The sequence below is a fragment of the Dendropsophus ebraccatus genome, chromosome 1 (assembly GCF_027789765.1).
Source record: "Dendropsophus ebraccatus isolate aDenEbr1 chromosome 1, aDenEbr1.pat, whole genome shotgun sequence".
Lineage (NCBI taxonomy): Eukaryota > Metazoa > Chordata > Amphibia > Anura > Hylidae > Dendropsophus > Dendropsophus ebraccatus.
The window spans coordinates 56,146,492-56,169,213 of NC_091454.1; the positions used below are offsets into that span (position 1 = coordinate 56,146,492).

A 22,722-nucleotide genomic window follows, 5' to 3' on the forward strand; every position below is an offset into this window, starting at 1 on the left:
GTACTGACCGGAATTCCTATGTTTAGTCTGTTTTTTTTTTTGTTTTTTTTTTCAACCAGCACAAGTCAGAAAATCAGCCTTCCGGAGACTGGACCTGGATTTCTGGTAAGTTCAGCTTTGTTTTACAGCATGATAAAAAACAAAACAAAACAAATCTATATTGCAAACTTGCTTTATTTCACATCTACTGTTGATTTAGATTTTGAAAGTTATAACGACAGGCACTGGGGCTAAGTTGCAATACCAGATGCAGCGGTACGTGCACCAGCTGCACAGTAGCCCTATTCTATAATTCTGAGAACTATATCAGCACAGTGCTGATTGGTTCCCTCTAACACAGTGTTTCTCAACTTCAGTCCTAAATACACACCAACAGGTCATGTTTTGCGGACTATAATTGAAATGTGAAATCCTCAAAACATGACCTGTTGGTGGGTCTTGAGGACTGGAGTTGAGAAACACTGCTCTAACATAATATAATACACGTAAAAATATATTTCCGTTGATCTTTTGCCCAAAAGTATTTGTAGTATGAATCCAGTTAAATAAGATTTAATTCTCCCTGTAGCACAGGATTGACATTGCACTAAGTTTGAAGTTGGTATATGTATGCTTAGACATTCTGTCCTTTTTGCCGCACCGTCAGGCTACCTTTGATTGTTACCCACTGTCTGTCAGCACATCCTGCCAGCATACAGTACCCTAAATGATAAGCTAAATATGGCTGATGCATCCCATACTGTAAAAACAAACAATAGAAGCTGTTATGTGCATATTTCACCACTAGATGGCACTATACTAGCACATCTGTAGAGTTATGAACCTTCTCAGAAAGAAAGCCAATAGTAATTATAATAGTTCTCTCTGTGATAGATGCTTCATTGGACCCAGAGCCTCATAAACCTAAGCTGCAGGACCTTGGTAGTCTGAATGAAGCAGTGGGTGAGTATGCATGCTATCTAAGGCAATATGGACACAGCCAAGGCAGCACACCAATATCCATGGTTTGGTAGTGTGCTGCTGTCTTTGATTAGTCGCAAAGAGACACAGACCACAAAAGCATTTTTTGTAAGAAAACCAAAATATATAAAATCAACAAAGTTACAAAGAACAAAATAAAATAATTCAGGCATTTGATGACATTGTAGAAGTGCTGTAAGGTAGTAGTGCCATGGTAAAAGATTACAAATACACAGATAAACAGCCAAACATCCTTAGAGACCAGGAGAAAAGAATGAACAGCTCTGGTTATGTACGAGCCTGGTCCTTCTTCCAGCCTGCTGGAAGGACATGTAGCCAGGGAAGTGCAGTACTGGAGAAGCTCTGCTGGATCATGCAACTCAATGCTCTCCAGTAACTTGGGGAGGTGACGCTTAATGTGTGTGACCATAAGTAAGAAATTGCTACAAATGACTTGTGCTACATGACTATATATATATATATATATATATATATATATATATATATATACACACATATATATACACAAGAGGTATGCTGGATTTCATTGTCTAGATAACATAGGGACTGTATATAAATGTGACCCTGATAAATACACCTCACCTTCCCTGAAAACAGAAACGTTATAATACAGTGCATTCACTAACTCTTTGTGCACTACGACTCTCAACAAGTGAAGACATATACCAGTGTCTGGTTCCAATAATCAAGCGTGACCCTATACAATAAATTACTGGCATTACAATGACACATTACCCTGCTTGAACAGTGTATATCAAATACTGGGGTACGGAGATCTCAAGCAGTTTACAAACTGTTCTTGGCAAGACCCTTTATCATATCTAAAACTTTACAGACCCAATGCATTCTTATTTTCTCCATCATCTCCTGTCCATCTACAAAACCTCTTATAGATACAATGTCATGATCTGCACCAATAATGTGTGACCTCTGACCCACCAGAGCATAGACCAGGTGTATTATACTAAGCCTGAAGTAGACAGCAGGCAATGGGACAGTCATATGTGAATTAAAAAATAAAAAAAATTTATAACATTTACCACTTCTAGGGCGTCTTAAAGATGTGCCTGAGGAAAAGACATAGCATTCAGTAATCTATATAGTCCTCTCTACAGTTTATATATATATATTTATACGTAAAAAAAAATACATTTTCTTCAACAAAATAAAAACATCTCTTAGGACAAAAGGTAGAAAGAAAGGCGGACAGGTGACATTGTGGGATTTCCATTAAAATCAGTCCTTCCTGAGAGGCCTGAACAGTCCTTTGGCCTGTGGCAGCAAGAAAAGGGGTTTCTGAAGGCGGTGGAGGCAAAACATGAAAAATATACATTCCTGTATTTATAGATCTTAATTTATACATTACAATAATATATTTAACACATTTTCATAGCAGAGGATTGAGGCACAATAGAGAGCTCAGTGTCGTAATGCCGCTCTGCGAGGAAAGTATGGGCCGATAAATGTGCAAAAAAAAAAAGTGTAAACTGGTTCAGTCTTGTGCTCCCATCAGGGCTATAGGCGAGTTGGCTCATCGTCACTGTCGCTACAATTGCCACAGCAGTCCTGGAAAAGAAGGTAGACACAGGAATGATAATGATTTTTAAACTAATTTTACTGAAAGAAGTGTACAGTATAATAATAGCCTTCATTGGTTTGCAAAGAATCAGATCAGAAAGATACAATCTCATACAATGGTTGCAGTAATATTTGCATTTCCATGTAAAAATAAAATGTCCATATATACACACATAGGGGAAGATTTATCAAACTGGTGTAAAGTGAAAATGGCTCAGTTGCCCCTAGCAACCAATCAGATTCTGATTGGTTGCTAGGGGCAACTGAACCAGTTTCACTTTACACCAGTTTGATAAATCTCCCTCATAGTCTGGCTCATCCGATAAAAACATGGACTATGTTAGCCTGGCTTCACAATGCCTTAAAAACCGTTTAACCACAAAGCCTTAAAAAACAGTCCCCCCCCCCCCCAAAAAAAAAATGCCAGCAGCCTGATGTTAGCTGGAAGTCAATAAAAGTATATGATATGCCTTACACACATGGTATTTTTTGGTATGGCGTTTGTCTCTCTTTTCTGGTGTTTTTGAGGCTCTGTGACAGTTTTTACTTACCCTCCGATCTTCTCCCAGTCTTCAGCCAGAGTCAGGACCCTGCTGCAGCTGCTGATTTGCTGAGCAGAGACTTGTGCAGTGTCAGCTCAGCCCATTAATGGCTGCAGCGATGTCCTGGCTCAGCCGCTGATGGCAGATTTGAAGAGACATAGCCCAGTACACTTCAAGCTCAGTGTGCCAGGCTCTGGTGAAGACAGAAGATGTCGGAGGTGAGAATGAACGCTCCCCTCTCCCCCCTGCACCGCACCCATCCCAGCAAGGAAGGCGGGCACTTAACCCCCTTCCTTGCTGGTATGGCTACAGTATGGGATAAGTCCGACCCCCAGGGGGTTAAGTGTACCAGACTGTAAGATGCATACTGTAAGATGCAGAACACCTGTCGAAATTATGGGTCTTCTGCTCCTGTCTTTTTTTGTCTCCCCTTTTGTTTTTCAGTGACCTGGCACACAGCACTTGGACCTGGACTTCAGCAATGATGTCCAAGTTCGCGCCAAAACGCTGACCCAACAAATGTAAAAAAAACACAACAAATCATTCATACAGAATGTAAAAAATGCCAGAACCTCTGACTGAAAAATGAACCCAGAACCCAGACTGAAAAATGAAAAAAAGAGTGTGTGAGGGCGCCCTTAAAGTGCCCCCCCCCAACTATTTGGATGGTGCTACCTGCTTCTAGAATTGTTAACAGTGTTTTATTCTTTGTTAAATATGTTAAAGGCTCAAATACGGTTTAGGAGGGAAGCATTTTAATAAGAAACTGAACCCAAGAACAAGGGGACACAAACTGTAGTTAGTTGGGGGAAAGATCAGAAGCAACATGAGAAAATATTACTTTACTGAAAGAGTAGTAGATGCTTGGAACAAACTTCCAGTAGACGTGGTAAGTAAATCTACAGTAAATGAATGTAAACCTGCCTGCGATAAAGATATATCTATCCTAAGATGATAATAATAAGAAGGAAATGATATAAGGGCAGTCTAGATGGTCTTTTTCTGTCGACAATCTATGCCTCTTTATGAACAACTCCACAAACAGCAACACAATGGGGCAGCACTTTTATAGCAAACTAATGAAGGTCTGGCTGCATGTTCAACAGTCCAAACCATTGCCTGTAACTGTTTCCAAATATTCAAAAAGGTAGCTGCACCCCAAATGTGGAAAAAAATATCTCACATGTTTCTGATGCATCTTTAAAAAGAACAAATAGAAAAGAAAGGTTGAATGTGTACAATTATTTTATATTTATATATATATATATATATATATATATATATATATATATATACACACACACACACACACATACACACACCCCTTAAATATTTTCCTGTTTATCTCATAACACACACAGCTGTGGATTTAGATATGCTATTAGGGAGAATGTGACATTTTCCAGAAACAGGTGCTCAGCTCCACTTAAAAAAAGAACAAAGACATTTTCCTAATCGTGTACGACCCAGTTATATGGTTGAGCTGTAGTGTAATTCTTCATTTTCTCTTAAATCTGTAACTAAGGCTGAGTTCACATTACAAATCTGCAATACGTTCCACATATATGTTGCCCACCTGTCAAATTGACATGCTTCCAATACTGCCAATAGCCTAATGGACTTTAATAGACTGATCCTAGTCGAGGCATTTCCCAAACTTATATATAACACTCAAAGACTCAAAAGTGTGGTGTGCTGTCCTAGCGTCACAGAAAATACATACATACATTATATATATGTGTATGCGCAATTAAAGCAAATGGGGTCCGTGCCAGTATGCACATATATAGATCAGAATCCCATTTTTTTTCCTTTCACGTTTTGTTGTTAAACCAGTCTCTTCACCACTGCCTTCCTCTATTGTGTCTGATTCTTTATTATTAATATTTTTGTCTATGAATTGGATTTGTTGTTTTTTTCCCTCTATCTTTCCCCTCTTTTCCCCTCTCCTTCTTCCCCCAGTTCCTTCCCTGCTTGGAGCTGGTAGTCTAAACCTTCAGCCCCCTGCTTCTATGCTCCATACACTGCCTTGCAATTTTGTTTCTGTTGCTTGTACCACATCCTGTTATGATATTTGTGTTGTTGTAAGTGCCTCGACAGGTGTTGGTTTTAACTTTTTTCATGTGAAAAAAAAATCAATACATTCAGAATTTAAAAAAATGTAAATACTGCTTCTGAAAAGAGATGTTGCATTTTTAGCTTGTCATGTTTTCCCTGCAGCAAACATAACACGTAAAATGTAGTGTGTTACGCCACGCATTGAAATGCTAGTGTGACCGTGACCGTGACTGGCTACTTGAGGGGTTTACTGAGCTGGGCTTCTCTTTTTATGAACTCTATATGCCCTTACACCACCTATGAGCAGAAAGTTCCTTTAACCCCTTAACGACTGCGGGCGTAAGTGTACGCCCCCAAAATCCATGCCTTAACGCAAACGGGCGTACATTTACGCCCGCGGTTTCCCCGATCGCTGCGTGTACACACGCAGCGATCGGGGAAGATGGCCTGCTATAATGTATAGCAGGCCATCCCTGCTTGTCGGCACGGGGGGTGATTAACCCCTCCCGTGCTGACGATCGCCGCTATTGGCTGATCAATTCAGATCAGCCAATGGCGGCGATCTGCAGCTTTCCGGGTCATCGGTGATCCGATGGCCCGGAAAGCAATGGCGGCACCGGAAAGCAATGACGGCACCGATCGCCATTACTGTTAAAAGTAACGGTGGCCACGGTGCCACGTCCCGATCGCCGTGACCGGCGATATAAGTACCCCATGAAAGGGTTAAATACCTGCTGTGGACACCTCAGCTAGGTAGCTGAGGTGTCCAGAGCAGGTATTGACTCATACTCACCGGATCCAGCGTCCCGATCGAGTCTTCCGGGTTCCGATCGCGTCCTCTGCTTCGTCGGCGTCTTCGTCTTTTTCCGGCGGTCCCCATCGGCAATCATCGGCTCCAGCGTCGTCAAACTTTGGCTTTTTCCGGAATTTGCGTTCTACTGCCCCCTAGCGGCTGATAAGTGTATATAATACACATATCAGTAGCAATAGGGTTGAAGAAAAGGTGCGGGGAAAAAAAAAAAACCTATCGCCACTGAGTGCTGATCAGCATCGCACGTAAGTGCGCCGCTGATCAGCAACTCCTCCTTTTTGGCGTAGGGTGTTTTTTTTCCTATATCCTACAGCCACGGTCTGCTGATAAGTGCCGCACATAAGTGCGGCATTTATCAGCAACTCATTTCTTGGTGTAGTTTTTTTTTTTTATATACTTAATGTTAAAAAAACATGTAAAAAACACCATATCACTACACGGAATAAAGTTTTACACTACACCACTACACATTTACATACCCCATATACTAGTCCCCGTATAAAGATGGCCCCCAGGGTGTTTTCGGTGTCGGACGCATACGCTATTATTGCCTCCGACACCGAAACAGCCAGTGAGGATGAATGGGGGGATCCTTCTTTCCTCTATTCATCCTCATCATCCAGTGACGTGTCTGGGGGTAGCGTAGCGTACGCTGCCCCCCAGACACGTCTTTTCCGCTAGTACCGTCCCAATAAGAGATCACGGTATGGTGTGAAATTCTAGTGTCATAGACTCTATCCTATGCATGGGCGGATTCAATCGTCCGTCCAAAGAATGAACACGTTTGACGGAGCGCGGAATCCGCTCGTGCATAGAATGGAGTCTATGACACGGACGGAGAAGCGCGCCTCCATCAGTCCGCCGGCGGGTGCCAGCTGCGGAATGCCAAAGGGTTATCCTTCGCCATTCCGCAGTGTGCACGTACCCTTACAGTGTATGAAGGAAGGGACACCCGAATCCAGCCCCCAGATGCCCCCCCCCATCCTCGGAGTTAGTGTGGAGATCGTTGGGGAACTGATCTTCCCACTGCTGGATAAAGGTTACCACCCGTACGGGGATAACTTTTATACCAGCACCCCCTCTTCTGGTCCCTCGCTGCCTGAGCTATTGTAGCTTGCAGCACAATCCGAACATATCAGAAGCAGTAATAGAGCCCTAATATTTAGCAGCCATGGAGCGGACCCAGCGCTTCTGGATATGAAGGACCCCGTATCGCACCAGGACAACATTTTCCAGGTGATGTCCCCCACACTGGAAAACAGGAGACCCCAGAAAAAGTGCTGAGTGTGGCGTAACATGGGGATCAGGAAGGACACCATTTTCCAGTGTGACACCTGTCCTGATCACCCCGGCCTCTGCATACTGGATCGCTTCAAGGTGCACCACACGTCATTGGAGTTCTACATTATCTAAATTCTGTCCCTTATTCCTATTTCAGGGGTCACGTTGATCCAGTGATTATTCTGATCGCCATTATGGAGTCAGGAAGGAATTTTTTCCCAGTGATGAGGCTACTGTCGTCTGCCTTACGAGGGTTTTTTGCCTTCCTCTGGATCAATTCCTCTGGAATTTGATGGACACCTGTCATTTTCAACCTTATAAACTAATAATTGGCCTAATACCCCCAAATAAATTAGAATTGTCCCTTTTCCCCAGCTAAATAGTCATGGCCGCCATTCCCATTAGAGGATGCCATGATGCAATTACAAAGTCTCTGCGCGGCCAGGACAGTAGAAACCCCCCACAAGTGACCCCATTCTGGAAACTACACCCCATAAGGAATCTAACAAGGGGGGCAGCGGGGATATGGCCCCCTGGTGACGGCCACATTTTGGACGTGAAAATGAAAAAAAAATGGTATTTTTTATTTTCACGGCACATGTTCTACATATGTGCCTGTTACCAGTGGGGTCCATATGCTCACTGCACCCCTTGTTAGATTCCTTATGGGGTGTAGTTTCCAGAATGGGGTCATTTGTCAGGGGTTTCTACTGTCTTGGCAGAACAGGAGCTTTGTAATTGCGACATGGCCTCCATCCTGCATTCCAGCCTCTAAATGGCGCTCTGTCCCTTTGGTGACTTGCCCTGTGCCCATATGGCACATTATGTCCACATCTAGAGTATTTTCGTACTCAGGGGAAATTACCCTACACGCTTTGCGTTTATTTTCTTTTTTAACCCCTTGTGGAAATGGAAAAAAATCAAGGCTAGACCAACATTTAGTGTAATTTGTTTTAAATTTTTACTCTAAATCATTGATCTTGTCTTGATTTTTTCATTTTCACAAGGGGCTAAAAAATAAAAAAAAAAACACAAAATTTGTAGAGCAATTTCCCCTGAGTACGGAAATACCCCACATGTGGACATAAAGCGCCATGCGTGTGCAGGGTAAGCCTCCGAAGGGAAGGAGCGCCATTTGGTTTTTTGAGGCTGGATTTGGCTGGAATGGATTTCGAGGGGCCATGTTGCATTTAAAAGGCCCCTGTGTTGCCAAGACAGTTGAAACCCCCCACAAGTGACCCCATTATGGAAACTACACCCCTCAGGGAATGTAACAAGGGGTGTAGTGAGCATATGGACCCCACTGGTGACGGGCACAAATGTGGAACAATGTGGCGTGAAAATGAATTACATTTTTTACACTGTAATGTTGATCTAGCCTTGAATTTTTCATTTTCAAAAGGGGTTAAAAGAGAAAAAAAACAAACAAAATGTTTAGAGCGATTTCCCCCGAGTCCGTAAATACCCCACATGTGGACATAAAGTACCATGTGGGTGCAGGGCAAGCCTCCAAAGGGAAGGAGCGCCAAGAATGGCTAGAATGGATGATGAACGCCATGTCGCATTTACAGAGTCATCGTGCTGCCAAGACAGTGGAAACCCCCCACAAGTGACCCCATTCTGGAAACTACACCCCTTAAGGAATCTAACAAGGGGTGCAATGAGGATATGGACCCCTTGATGACGGGCACATTTGTGCCGTGAATGTGAAAAAATGAAAATTTTTACTTTTTTACTTTCACGTCACATTGTTCCACATTTGTGCCCATCACCAGTGGGGGTCCATATGCTCACTGCACCTTTTGTTAGATTCCTTGAGGGGTGTAGTTTCCAGAATGGGGTCACTTGTGGGGGGTTTCCAGTGTTTTGGCAGCACGAGGGCTCTGTAAATGCGACGTGGCCCTTGAAATCCATTCCAGTGAAATCCAGCTTCCAAAAGCCAATTGGCGCTCCTTCCCTTTGGAGGCTCGTCCTGCGCCCGCTTGGCACTTTATGTCCACATTTGGGGTATTTCTGTACTCGAGAGAAACTGCGCTACATGTTTTGTGTTTTTTTTTCCTTTTATCCCTTTGTGAAAATGAAAAATTGAAGTCTAGAACAACGTTTTAGTGTAAGAAATATTTTTGTCTTTTTTCACGCCATATTGTTGGGAAAATCTGTGAAGCACCTGTGGGGTCCAGATGCTCACCGCACCCCTAGTTACATTCCTTGAGGGGTGTAGTTTTCTGAATGGTGTCCGAAATGTAGTCAGAAATGACCAAATATAATGGAGCCATTGAAATGCACTAGGCGCTCCTTTATATCTGAGGCTTGTGGTTGCGTCAAATAGCGCAATAGGGCCACATATGGGGTATTTCTATAAACTGCAGAAACGGGGCAATACATATTGGGGTGCATTTCTCTGGTAATAAGTTTATAATTATGAAAAATATTGGGTTACAATAAAATCTCTTACACACTTAACTTTTATTTCTGTGACTCCCCTAAAGGGTTAAAAAACTTTCTGGATGTGCTTTTGTAGAGTTTTGGGGGTGCAGTTTCTGAAATGGGGTGCTTTGTGGGGCTTTCTAACATACAGTCCCCTCAAATACACTTTAAACCTGAACAGGTCCCTAAAAATATCTGATTTTGAAATTTTACAGAAAACTTGGAAATTTGCTGCTAATGTTTTACGCTTTCTATTGTCTAAAAAAATGAAATATAGTTTAATAAATGCCGTCACCATAAAGTAGACATGTTGCTAATGATATTTAGTATATAATTTATGTGGCATAACCATTTTCTGTATAAGCAGAAAAGTTTTAAAGTTGGAAAAATGCATTTTTAAAAAAAAAAAAATTTCACATTATTTTGTTTTTTTTCATAAAGATTCGTTATAAGTATCGACTCCAATTTACAAGAAATGTGAAGTACAATATGTCACGAGAAAACAATCTCAGAATCAGCAGGATAGGTAAAAGCATCCCGAAGTTATTAATGAATAAAGTGACACCGGTCATATTCATAAAATTTGCTCCGGTCCTTAAGGCCATTTTAGGCCCGGTCCTTAAGGGGTTAACTATGTATTCAAAATATATTGTTCTTATAATCATAGCAGTTCATTTAAGAAAAAAAAAAGTCACAAGTGTCACAGCTGAAAGTGTCACAGCTGAAACCCCCACCGGTAAGGACAACATGCAGTGTGCTACACTTTTTCTGCTGTCAATCACTTCCATCCAGGCAGCCCTACCTCCATAATGGAGTTGCCCAGACTGAGATCCCTGCGAGTTGAGAATTAAAATCCGCTATTGGACACTTCTCCTGATCAGCAGTGAGACTTCCACCAATCAAAACTTTCAACAGGTTAAATTTTTTTTATTAATGAATTAATGAGAGGTACTCTAATCATACAGTGAGCTAGGAGTACTAATAAATGCTTGTGAAGATGTATATTATGAGTCTTCAGTCACCAGGACAATATATTAAACTAGTAATCAGTCATCAGCCTTTATTACCTGTCTGCTGAAGAATCGCTGTAGCAGCCCCTTTTTTGGTTGCGGTGAAGGAAGACCCTTCCAGTCCAGATCCGGTGGGATGGATCCATCCATTGTTGGAATGTTACTCAGTTCTGCAAAGCAGTCTGTCTCTATCATCTAAACAAGGAGATGAATAAACATATATTCAGTGGTGCTCTTACTGTTAGCTTCCATCTCCTCTCCACCTTCTCACAACCTACCTCGTTCTGCCAGGGTATAGACACACAACCTGTGGCAAACTTGCGATAAAAGTCACTGTCCGTCTGCTCAAGCTCCACGCCTTTCACTGTTGAGAACTGCTCTATATCAAGAACATCTTTGCAGTAGATTGCTTGGGGCTGGAAAATAGGGAAGTTATATTAATAAATAATTGTTCAAAAGGTCATATAAAATGCTAAATATGTTGCGGTATATATCGTAAATATAATCTGAAAGACTTCGTTGACTTAGTCATCAGCTATGGTGCACCCTATAACAAAGCTGGTCAAGGTTCACAGCCTACTGGAAAACTAAAACTTAACCTTTATACGAGATATGCTAAAAAAAGTCAACCCAAAAACATCTAAAATCATGAGAAAAGTTACCATCACCAATATCAGCCATATATGTATATATTACATATGGATCCTTGTGCCAATTACACAGAAGTACCAGAGACACTATTGTTGGAGGTCCCTATGCCTAGTCATGAGGTGAAGGGAATAAAGGGGTAATACCCCAGAAGCAGACTGACCAGGTAAGTGTGTAACTGCTGTAAGTAGTTGTCGCATCTATCTGCAGCCTAGATCTGGGGTCTATGCTCCCCTAGCCTAGGCAGGGTGAATGTCCTGATAAGGATGGCCCTGCACCGGATCCTACCCGTCACGCCTATTAACCCTTTCAAGCAAAAGTCAGTAAATTTACTGACCTGCTTCAGATGCTCACTGTTTAGACAAACAGTGACCGGAAGCTGCAACTAGACTTTCAGCTGATAGCTGACAGTTTAGTGTAACTGCCACTGGACCCCCAAAGGGGGTCCAGCATTGGTGGATCAGTAACGGTAATTGGTTTTGTAAAAACACATAGGATTACCTAGGAATCTCTGTAAAGAAAATGCAAATTTTAACTTTTCCCTCTTACTTTGCAGTTATTCCTGTGAAATGCAGAAAGGGTTAAATAACTGAATGAATGTAAATTTAAATACTTGAAAGAGTGAAGATTTCAAAATGGGTTGAATTGTGGGGGGTTTTAGTATACAGGCCTCTAAAATATACTCCAAAACTGAACTGGTGCCGAAAGAATTTCTGAGTTGAAAAATTTTCAAGAACATTTTAAAAATTGCTACTAAACATTTACGGCCTCTAACATCCCAAATAAGTAAAAGCATGTTCACCAAATGCTTTTAAAATAAAGTAGACATGTTATAGATATGAATTAATAAATAATGAATGTAGTATTACTATTTTCCTTATTGGCAGAGACTTTCAAATGTAGAGAATGCGCTTTTTTTTACATTTTTAACAACATTTTGGAGTTATTCACAAAAAAATTCTAAAGCTATCAACTCAAATTTACCACTAACATAAAGTAGAATATGTAACAAAAAAACAATCTTGGAATCAGAAGGATTGGTAAAAGCATTCCCAAGTTATTGATGAATAAAGTGACACAGGTCATATTCATAAAATTTGCCTTGGTCCTGAAAGGGTTGCCCTAGGTATAGGGAGACTATACTATGTACTGTACTTACTAAAAGAGGGAGCTAGTGACAGCTAAGATAAACCACAATACAGGTATATACAGAGGTAGTACTGGACCAATGGTATTCACCAATAGTGATCACATACCCTATTAATATGTAGTCTATGAATAGTTGCAAGATGGTGTATGTGAAGGTTATGTACAACTGATAAGAAACTGGCCATAAGAATAATACAGAGCACATTAGTCCCAATAGGTTGAAAAGTACAATAGCAAGCACTAGATGGTCATATGTCCTGCTGTTTTTCAAAGCATCACAATAACTCGTGTGTTACTTATGAAACACTGACACACATACATAAGGTAGGGTCAGATCTGGCAAAGTGTCCCACTACTGAGACAAAGCCACAATTAGACAACAGAGTCCTGGATCACGCAGGTGTCATGGGACACCACCAGCGGCAAAAAGCCTTTCTACCTAAATCATCAGGAGACCAGGTGCTGGGACAGAGATAATCTTGCCACAGTGAGATGGTAAGGCTGATAGATGAGGTGAAATCATCCTGAGAGTCTTATCAGGACGTTCACCCTGCCTTGGCTAGGGGAGCATAGACCCCCAGATCTAGGGTGCAGACAGGGCCGGCCTTTGGGGTGTGCGACCTGTTGCACAGGGCGCATCACTCCTGGCCAGCTGGGGGGCGCTCTGGCAGACAGTCAGCTGCACACTTAACTGGTCTGGCAGACAGACGTTCTGTCTATCTGCCAGAGCGCTCCCCTAGCTGGCCACCTGCACTCCTTCCATAGGGGTTGGTTTGGGGCGTTCCAGAAGATCGACGGGCTAGGAACCTGGCAAAGTAATGTTCCGTGTAGATCCCGGTAAGCTCCGCCCCCCGCTGATAAGCCCCGCCCCTGGCACCAACCGGGTGGGATACTGACTCTTTCCTTGCCACATAGCCTGCAGTGTGCTCAGGTCCCATCACTCAGTGTGGTGACCTGTGACCTCTGCCCAGCCATGTGCGTCCTCCCTCCTCCTCCTCAGCAATGCGTGCAGCCTCCAGGATACTGTGCCCCTGCTGTAAGTCTGATGATTCTCTTTCCTCTGTCTCTCTAGCTCTTTATCCTCCCTCCTATCTATCCATCTATCTATCCATCTATTTATCCATCTCTCCTATCTATCTGCCTATCTCCTATCTATCTTTCTATTATCGATCTATCTATCTATCTTTCTCCTATCTATCCTCTATCTCCTATCTATCTATCTATCTATCTATCTATCTATCTATCTATCTATCTCCTATTTATCTATCTATCTATCTATCTATCTATCTATCTATCTCCTATCTATCTATCTATCTAACTGTTATATATGTGACCTTTTCATCACTTTTTGAATTTTTCTCTGAGATGTGACTTCATTAAAAAACAGCAAATTTGGACTTGGCCTATTTGGCGATTACACTGTTTACCGTGCTGGGGGCAGTAGTTATGCACTGTTTAGCTGTTGGGGTATGCTGGGGGCAGTAGTTATGACTGTTTAGCTGTTGGGGTATGCTGGGGGCAGTAGTTGTGCACTGTTTCAGCTGATAGATAGGAATAGATAGATAGATAGGAGATAGATAGGAGATAGATAGATAGATAGATAGATAGGAGATAGATAGATAGATAGATAGATAGATAGGAGATAGATAGATAGATAAATAGGAGATAGATAGATAGATATCTATCTCCTATCTATCTATCTATCTATCTATCTATCTATCTATCTATCTATCTATCCCTATCTATCAGCTGAAACAGTGCACAACTACTGCCCCCAGCATACCCCAACAGCTAAACAGTCATAACTACTGCCCTCAGCATACCCCAACAGCTAAACAGTGCATAACTACTGCCCCCAGCACGGTAAACAGTGTAATCGCCAAATAGGCCAAGTCCAAATTTGCTGTTTTTTAATGAAGTCACATCTCAGAGAAAAATTCAAAAAGTGATGAAAAGGTCACATATATAACAGTTGGGGGGGGGGGGGGGGTAGATGATTGATAGATAGATACATAGATAGATGGTACTTCTATCGGGGGTCGGGTGGTTTGGGGGGCTGGGGTTTAGGGGTGGAGCTTGTTGTATTGGGATTTAGTATATCATATCTAAATACTACAGCCTCTCGTCTCGTTTGTGGTTTTATTGTAGCGGTTGTCTGGAGGGATGGGAGGCTGTAAGATTTAGTCTATGTCACCATTAGGGGGTATCAACAGAGGCGGGGGGGGGGGGGGGGGGGGGGGATGGGGCGCCAAAAGAAAGTTTCGCACAGGGCGCCATCTACCCTAAGGCCGGCCCTGGGTGCAGATAGACGCGCCCACTACTTAGTTACCTGGCCAGTTTGCTCCTGGGTTATTACCCCTTCATTCCCTCCACCTCGTGACTAGACACAGGCACCTCCACCCATAGTGTCTCTGATACTTTTGTGTAATTGGCGCAGCGATCGATATGTAATATATACATTGGTTGATATTGGTGATGGTCACCTTTCTCACGATTTTAGATATTTTTGGGTAGACTTTTTTAACATATCTTATAGTGGAAAACGTTTATCAATTAGGCAGGGAATTTTTTGAGAGCTGGTCAAGGTACATCCTAAAAGAAAGTCTACAAAGGTGTAACCCTCTACTGTTAGTTTTTCATACTGGTTTACAATAAGATTGGCAATCTTACATCCGGTTTGAATGGTGGTTCTAAAATTCCCGCTTCAAGCCTCTTGAAATTAATATGTTTGAAGAGCTCATGTTCTTTCACCTCTTTGGCCCCTCCACCACAACACCCTAATCGTTGCTCAGGGTCTTTACATAGTAACTGTGGAAAGAGAAAGGAATAAAAGAAAACTTTTAGTAGAGTACATACTTGTATGCTCTAGGTTTTTCATGTACAATAAATAAGTCAGTTTAAAGCAACTCTGTACCCACAATCTTACCCCCCCCCAAAAAAAACTACTTGTAACGTCGGACAACTGCTTTAAATCCAAGATCTGTCCTGGGGTCCGTTCAGCAGGTGATGCAGTTATTGTCCTAAAAACAACTTTTAAAGTTATAAAGCCCTGTGTCACATTGGTGTGGCTTAGAGTGTCTGTGCCCTAGGATTTCGACACCCCTACGTCCCTCCTCCCCGCCCTCCTCATCATTAGGAATGTCACAGGCAGGATTTCTCCTAATCATCACTTGTCTTAAGACTGCACAGGTGCCTTAACGATCCAGCACATTTGCAGTGTACAGACAAGTGATGAATAGGAGAAATTGTTCTAGGGTCATACCTAATGATGAAGAGGGTGGGGAGGAGAGACAGAGGGGTGTGGCAATCCTAGAGCATACTCTAGGCCACGTCAATTTGACACAAGGCTGCAAGCTTAAAAGTTGTTTTTTAGGACAATAACTGCATCACCTGCTGAACGGACCCCAGGACAGATCTTGGATTAAAAGCAGTTATCTGACGGTACAAGCAGTTTGGGGGGTACAGAGTCGCTTTAAAGGGGTTGTCCATGCCTGGGACGAATTCTCTCTGTGTCAGCAGAAAGTTTTATACAAGCTGCCCCTAATTGGGAGAACATAAAAACCATCGCTGTTTTTCAATGACAGTCAAACATAAGAATGGCCACAAAGTAATACTACATCAGAGGCTGCTGTACAGAAAATCAGCTGCTTGCTGTGGGAGCTCATTCTAAATTAGAAAATTTCTTTAAATGGTTATGCATTGATTAAATATATGCGTCTTTCTAGCCACAGAAGGACAGTATATCCGGATGGAATTGCTGCAAGAATAAGGTAATATCGCTGGGTAGATTATACTACCCATTATACCACACATTTTTTCTGGTTATTGATTAAATATATGTAATATAATATGTATATTTATGCTTTTTACACCCCCTCTATACTGTTGTCCACCAGGGGCATCGCTCTGTTGATTCCCCATTGTTATAGACATTCTGTCTTTAGCAGCAGCAAGAGAGGACAGAATTCAGGAAGTGGGGGCAGTGTAAGCATTCCTCTGTTCAGGCTCCCACTAAGCTCTTATGGCCCTATTCCACTGGACGATTATCGTTCAGATTATTGTTAAAATCTAAACGATAATCGTTCGGTTGAAATGCAGTTAATGATTAACGACCGAACGAAAAATCGTTGATCACTTTATAAGACCTGGACCTATTTTTATCGTTGCTCGTTCGCAAAACATTCGCATTGAATAAGACATCGTTCGGTCGTTCACAGTAGATACGAACGCAATAGTGAAGAAAAAACAATCGCAAATATGATCATAAGTAACGATTATCCTCCATGGAAATTAATGAACGTTTTCAGGTCTTTCGCAAAAGCGGTCGTTTGAGATCATTAATCGTTAACGATTATGCGAACGATAATCGTCCGGTGGAATAGGGCCCTTACTGTCTGTGTAGAGCACAGCAGCAGAGCAGGTACTGTAGCTGCCAGCTCCTGTCTCCCACACCCAGCGACTACTGAACCACAACGCTATAGAGTTGCATGCAACAGATGCTTAAGCAAGTTTCCAGTTTCTATTTGGTTAAGGTAAATGCCATTTCTTTTACAAACATGCCAATAAATGATGGCACAAAGACACAATAATGTTAGGTGTACTGGTGGCAAAGGATTAGATGTGACTTCCATTGAAAGAACAGTAACTGTTAAATTGTCGCTTAGTAATTTCCTTTAAGAAAGCAATAAACTGTAAGCAATAGTATACGTCACACCGATCTTCACTGAGTTGAAGGTTACACAATCCTACTTTTGCGGTCTTCTAGTGAAACACATACTGTAACTGTGCCTGGGCAATCTGGCTTCCTGCTTGTAGAGGTTGGGCACTTACAGACGTTTACCACACCCAGCTCCTTGACAAATGACAAGCAAATAGTATGCAACCCTGAGAACATTTCTCAGTACTCAGGAAATAATCTCCGTAAGCCTACAGGAATAAGGCCACTGTGTATTTTGTGACTTGGAAGAACACTTCCTTTTACTTTTGCTTTCAGCTTGCATTAACATGAAACCGCAGTGATAGAGTGTTCTCAAAAGAGTCATATTGACACAGTGCATCTAGCCTAGTTCTGTACACAGTGATAAAAGTGTCTATGCAATTTTATCTTATAGACGCACAGAAGGTAGTAGCCAGGAGTCGGAGAAAGCCCAGCATTTAGCTCATTGTCAGTCTATTTACTACTAGATACTTACCATAGTACATAGAGACCTTGCCTCTGGAGAAAACTTGTTAGAATATTCTTCTTGTCCCTCCTTAACAAGGCGCTCAACCTCCTCCCGCTTTATCTTTCTTTTTCTCTGCTGGAATGGAGACTGTCCTTCAATCATCTCATACAATAGACAACCAAGCGCCCACCAGTCAGGGCTGAATGTGTATCGTTCGTTCCTCACCACTTCTGGTGCTAATACAAAAAGGAGCGTTATATAGCATTTCTCTGTAAGTAATCCTGCTTATCATATTTCAGTTTCTTTACTCACCCATATATCCTACAGTGCCTACTCTTCCTTTAATGGTCTGACCCTCCGGTATGTGTACTGCAAGTCCAAGATCAGAGATCCGTATGTGTCCTGCAGTAGCAAAAGACAAAGCATGGATAGTCAGATAGTTATCTGGTACACAGCTTCCCTGCTGATGGACACTCTTCAAGGGCAAATTTATCCAGAACTGACTGATATCATTGACGAGCACCAGAATATCATCAGTGTTGTCTAATGGTCATCACTGATTTCCAGCACATTCTGTACCACAAAGAGTAACCATACACATTAATGCACAGATAACAGATGTAATCTCCTGATGTGTCACTATGGTACATCAGATAATTAGGAGTACATTTTCCCTTTAAAATATAGCACACTATAGTATACTACTACTTACCGTGATCATCTAGCAAAATATTTTCTGGTTTCAAATCCCTGGAAAAAAAAAAAAAGAAATTTCTGTCAGTTGATGGACATTATTTAGAGGGCTAAAGAGGGCTAGTCTCAACATTCTACAGAAGTAGTGTATTACATTTTATTCAGCAGAATAGGGTTTGCCTTCTGTATTTATAGCCACTTGGCAACAAAGACATCATTGCTGGTAGTAAAGATTTACATAAACGTGTCACTCTCATGATATATTGATTTTAAGAGTGCATTCACACGTACAGGATCCGCAGCAGATCTGCAGCAGATTTGATGGTGTAGAGTTGATGCTGTGTTCAGTTATTTAGATCAAATCTGTTGCAGATCCGCAGCAGAAAATCCGTTGCTTTACGGTGTGTGTGAAGCTACGCTAAAGGGGAATCTGCCAGAAGTTTTAAGTTATAAAGATGAGTGAATCGCTCATGATCGTGATTTGCTTTACTTGATCTGAGCTTATCAAGCTGTTGGCCTCTCAGTGCTGCTCCGCTTCCTGCTGCTCCACCCCAAGTACTGGTGAAAAGCTGGATCCAATCCTGGGAAACTGGGAGAAGTTTCCCAGGACTGGATCCAGCTTTTCCTGGCATCCTGAGAGGAGTGGCAGGGAGCGGAGCAGCGCTGAAAGGCCGACGGCTTGAGCGGAATGCAGATCAAGTGAAGCGATTCACTTTGTTTAGCGATTTTCTCATCTCTAGTTATTACAATTGCTGCAGGCCCTATATAGAGAACAGGAATCAAGAACTTAAATATTCTGACTGCCCCTATGCCCCTCATGCTAGGTGCCCAGAGTTGTCTGCACTAAGCACGGATCCATTCCCTCCTCTTAGCTTTGATCTACGACTCAAATCTCCTGATTGCTTCCTAGAGCTCAACGTAGAGAACTGCAGAAACTTAACATGAAAGCCCTGCATCCTGACAACTTCTATACTGGCAGAAAAATGTTGGAGATTTGTAAAAATATTATAGAAGAAGATTTGCAAAAAGAGTGAGCACAAAATGAGGACAAAATGGCTGATATTTTAAATATGAAATCACAAAGAGGGAAGTTGTTTAAACTAACAGTGACCATTAAAGGTTCTATAAGGTTCTAATTTTGTACCCAGAGATCCTTGCCTTCAAGTCTCCCACCAGATGGACCTCCAAAAGAATTAGCACCTTCCATGTGGATTCACATAGGCAGCTGCCACTGAAGGATGTGTGTTAGTTACATGTAAAATGTACCCAATACTTACCTATACACTATTCTCTCTTCATGTAGATCCTGGAGTCCACAGCAGATCTCTGCAGCATAAAACACTGCTCGCTCCAGATCAAATCCGGCCTCACCCATGTGATAAATGTGAAACTTCAGATCTCCACCATTCATTAGTGTTAGCACCAGGCACAGAGCATCTTTTGTCTCATACGCATAGGCCAGACTGACCTGCAATGTAAATGGGACAGGAGAAGTATTCAGCTCCTCATGTTTACATGCACAAATCATTCAGCGTGATGGTCACATGTAAGATCTCTCTTTGTACAGTGCCTCAGGGACACGGTTTCACAGATGTACAGCATAGACAGACAATGCAGCAGAAAGGAGTCTCTTCTTTCACACAATTCATGGTGTGATGAGTTGCCATAATGCAACGCTCTGCTACATGTATGTTTTGTATAGTCATCACATTATAGGATCTCTATCAGTACATTTTAATGAATAGCTGACAATGGACTGTAAAGCAACAGTGCCCTCCACAGACAAATGAGTAAAAAACTGAATATGGGCAATGTGTCATGGAAAACATTATAGAACAGGACACGCAAGACTTTCTAATAATATTATACAGTATAAATGTAAATGTAACCTCTGTAAATGGATGAACAGAATTTGCTTTTGTTAAGCAACAAAACTACATGGATGTGGTAGAACTGCATGTCTGGAGAAACATACATTTATGTGACAGTAATAATGTCTGATGCCTATGCAAAGTGCATGCACGTTACACAGGATATCTAATATCAGCACATGTGGGCATAGAGAAATTTTTTATTTTTTTTTGTTTTAAAGAAGTTTTCCAGTGAAAACCCCATAGTTAACCTATTGCCTCCCTGTGCCGTAAAACAACAAACGCCTGCATACTTATGTCACCTGCTCCCCTGGTGCTGCAGCTAGCATATCTTATAGGGTTTGCAGCTCTCTGTTGTCTTTCCTTCTTCTGATGGTGTCCTGCTTTCCGCTCAGCCAATCACAGAGCAGAGTGGAGGTGTGGGAAGTCTTTGGAAAAAGGGACAACACAGGAGAGCGGAGTAGAACATATGGAAACTGCAGAATCGGGGGAGCAGGTAGAGTTAACTATGGGGTTTTGACTGGAAACCTCTTCAATTGTATTATTTCTTATTTAGGTCTTTAGTTTTATATGTTTAGAATTATAATTTACTATAATATTTATCAGCGTTCTTATTTTGTACTACTAGGACTGTCTTCACAATGAATTTTGCAAAGAAGCTCCCACCGATTTCAACTGGAAAACTTCACGGCAGTTTAAACTGCGGTAAATTTACCACCATGAATTTAAAACCTGGCACTTACTGACATGGATTGCACATGGAATTGCTCCATTGCAGCAATTCAGTGTTTAGATTGGAAATCTGCAACAAAAACCTGTAGACAGCCTTGAAGATTTCTGACTCAGATTAGAAGGAAAGCGCTATGGTATTGACCACTACCATCATTAATGACATCATAGGTGACTTCCGTTGGCACCTAATCACCCTGTGTTCATCTCTCCATCATCACCAACACGTTCTAGAGTATAGAAGCCGCACAGGGCCTACTGAAGGCCCCTATGTCTGCCATGTTACTACTCTTATTACACCCTCTACAAGAGTTTCTTATATATTTTATTACCTAAAAGTAGCAAAACACAACATAAGCTCTTTAAATTTGCAAAATACACGTAATACATATTGCATGCAAAAAACGTGTACCACGGCGATTGCCCTCCCCTGGACCTACAGATGGATCTGTACTTACTACAAACCTGCTGTTCACTCGCTCTAGGATCTGCTTCTCATTCAAGGCCATAGATTCTCCTTTCCTTTTTTTAATACGCTTTTTCTCAAGTTTCTTACAAGCATACATTTTCCCTGTTGCTCGCACTTGGCAGGCACAGACCTGGAGGAAAGACGACATTTAGTTTAAAAAAAACAAACATTTTTATATTTACCTGCCATTCAGTGTACATTTAAGGCAATGCTCTGTACTAGTAGAGGAATGGTGCAGGCTTAGGGTCCTACTAGACAAAGCGATTTTTAACAATTGCAAACTAAACTGTTTATCGTTAACTTGAAATCGTTCACCATATTACACAGAACGGTAGTCGTTAGTTACAACAAACCTTACTTACGATCATTTACTCCATCTGCTCCCAGCAAAATAATGAACAATGTGAAATTACACTGAACTATTGATGAACAATTAACAATGATTTTAGGGTCAGATGTAAATCAACGACACAAACAATTTTTCGATCGTTGCCTGCAATTACACAGAACGATTATCGTGTAAATTCGAACTATATAACGTTTTTCCACCTGATAATCGCTCCGTGTAATAAAGCCCTTAGAAGCTGAGCCCATGCTGTTAGCAAAAGGTGTAAGGCTGGGTTCATACTGCCTTCAACCGTTTAATACATACATACAAAAAACAAACAAATAAAATAACAGATAATAAAAACAGATGCTGCAGTACGCCGTACAGCAGAATCCATTTACAACTGACGATTGAAATGGTCCCTTTTTTTTCGTATGTTCAAAAAAATTTGGTCAACATTTTTCCACACTTTAAAATTAAATGTACTAAAACGTAAACAAAGAGGGATGGAAAAATGCAGTGTGAACTCAGCCTAAGCTGTAACATACAGCTGACACTCTGCTGCAACAAACTGGTTTAGTACTAAGTCCAATCCCAGCCGTTTAACCCCTTAGTTAGTAGTTCCTTTTGTCTCTGTCCTCTTGCATCATCACAGCGCGATTTATCAAGTTCATGGCAGCTGAGGACCTAACAAAAGCCCTTGTGTTTGCCATGTGTATTTGCCTATTGGGCCAAGCCTAAAAGTAAAACAGTCAGTAAGAAACTGCAATACAGAAGTATTGCACCCCGATGGCGGGGTGGGCCTGATACATCATTCTCCTGAACATGAAATTGGCTGCACTCACCCCCTCTCAGGGCATAGTGCATAAAGGGGTCCTGGCCAGACACTTCTTTAGGAGATATTGTTTCTTTACATCACAGATATCATATATTTTGAAGCCAATGAGCAAAACAATATGGGGGACATTTATTAAGTCTGGCG

General features: G+C 41.7%; 1 protein-coding gene across 2 annotated transcripts in view; it reads right to left on the reverse strand.

The window, feature by feature from the left end:
* Positions 1 to 1,078: 1,078 nt before the first annotated feature.
* The window catches only part of GRK6 (G protein-coupled receptor kinase 6), a 39,200-nt gene continuing 17,556 nt past the window's right edge, over positions 1,079 to 22,722 (reverse strand). For both annotated transcript variants that reach the window (XM_069971288.1, XM_069971279.1), the window contains exons 8-16: positions 21,402 to 21,542; positions 19,621 to 19,811; positions 18,363 to 18,400; positions 17,963 to 18,052; positions 17,678 to 17,886; positions 15,156 to 15,293; positions 10,967 to 11,104; positions 10,746 to 10,883; positions 1,079 to 2,547 (exon numbers count right to left, since the gene is read on the reverse strand). In XM_069971288.1, the coding sequence (XP_069827389.1) occupies positions 2,497 to 2,547; positions 10,746 to 10,883; positions 10,967 to 11,104; positions 15,156 to 15,293; positions 17,678 to 17,886; positions 17,963 to 18,052; positions 18,363 to 18,400; positions 19,621 to 19,811; positions 21,402 to 21,542 (1,134 nt within the window). In that variant the 3' untranslated portion in view covers positions 1,079 to 2,496. The remainder of the gene's footprint in view (positions 2,548 to 10,745; positions 10,884 to 10,966; positions 11,105 to 15,155; positions 15,294 to 17,677; positions 17,887 to 17,962; positions 18,053 to 18,362; positions 18,401 to 19,620; positions 19,812 to 21,401; positions 21,543 to 22,722) is intronic.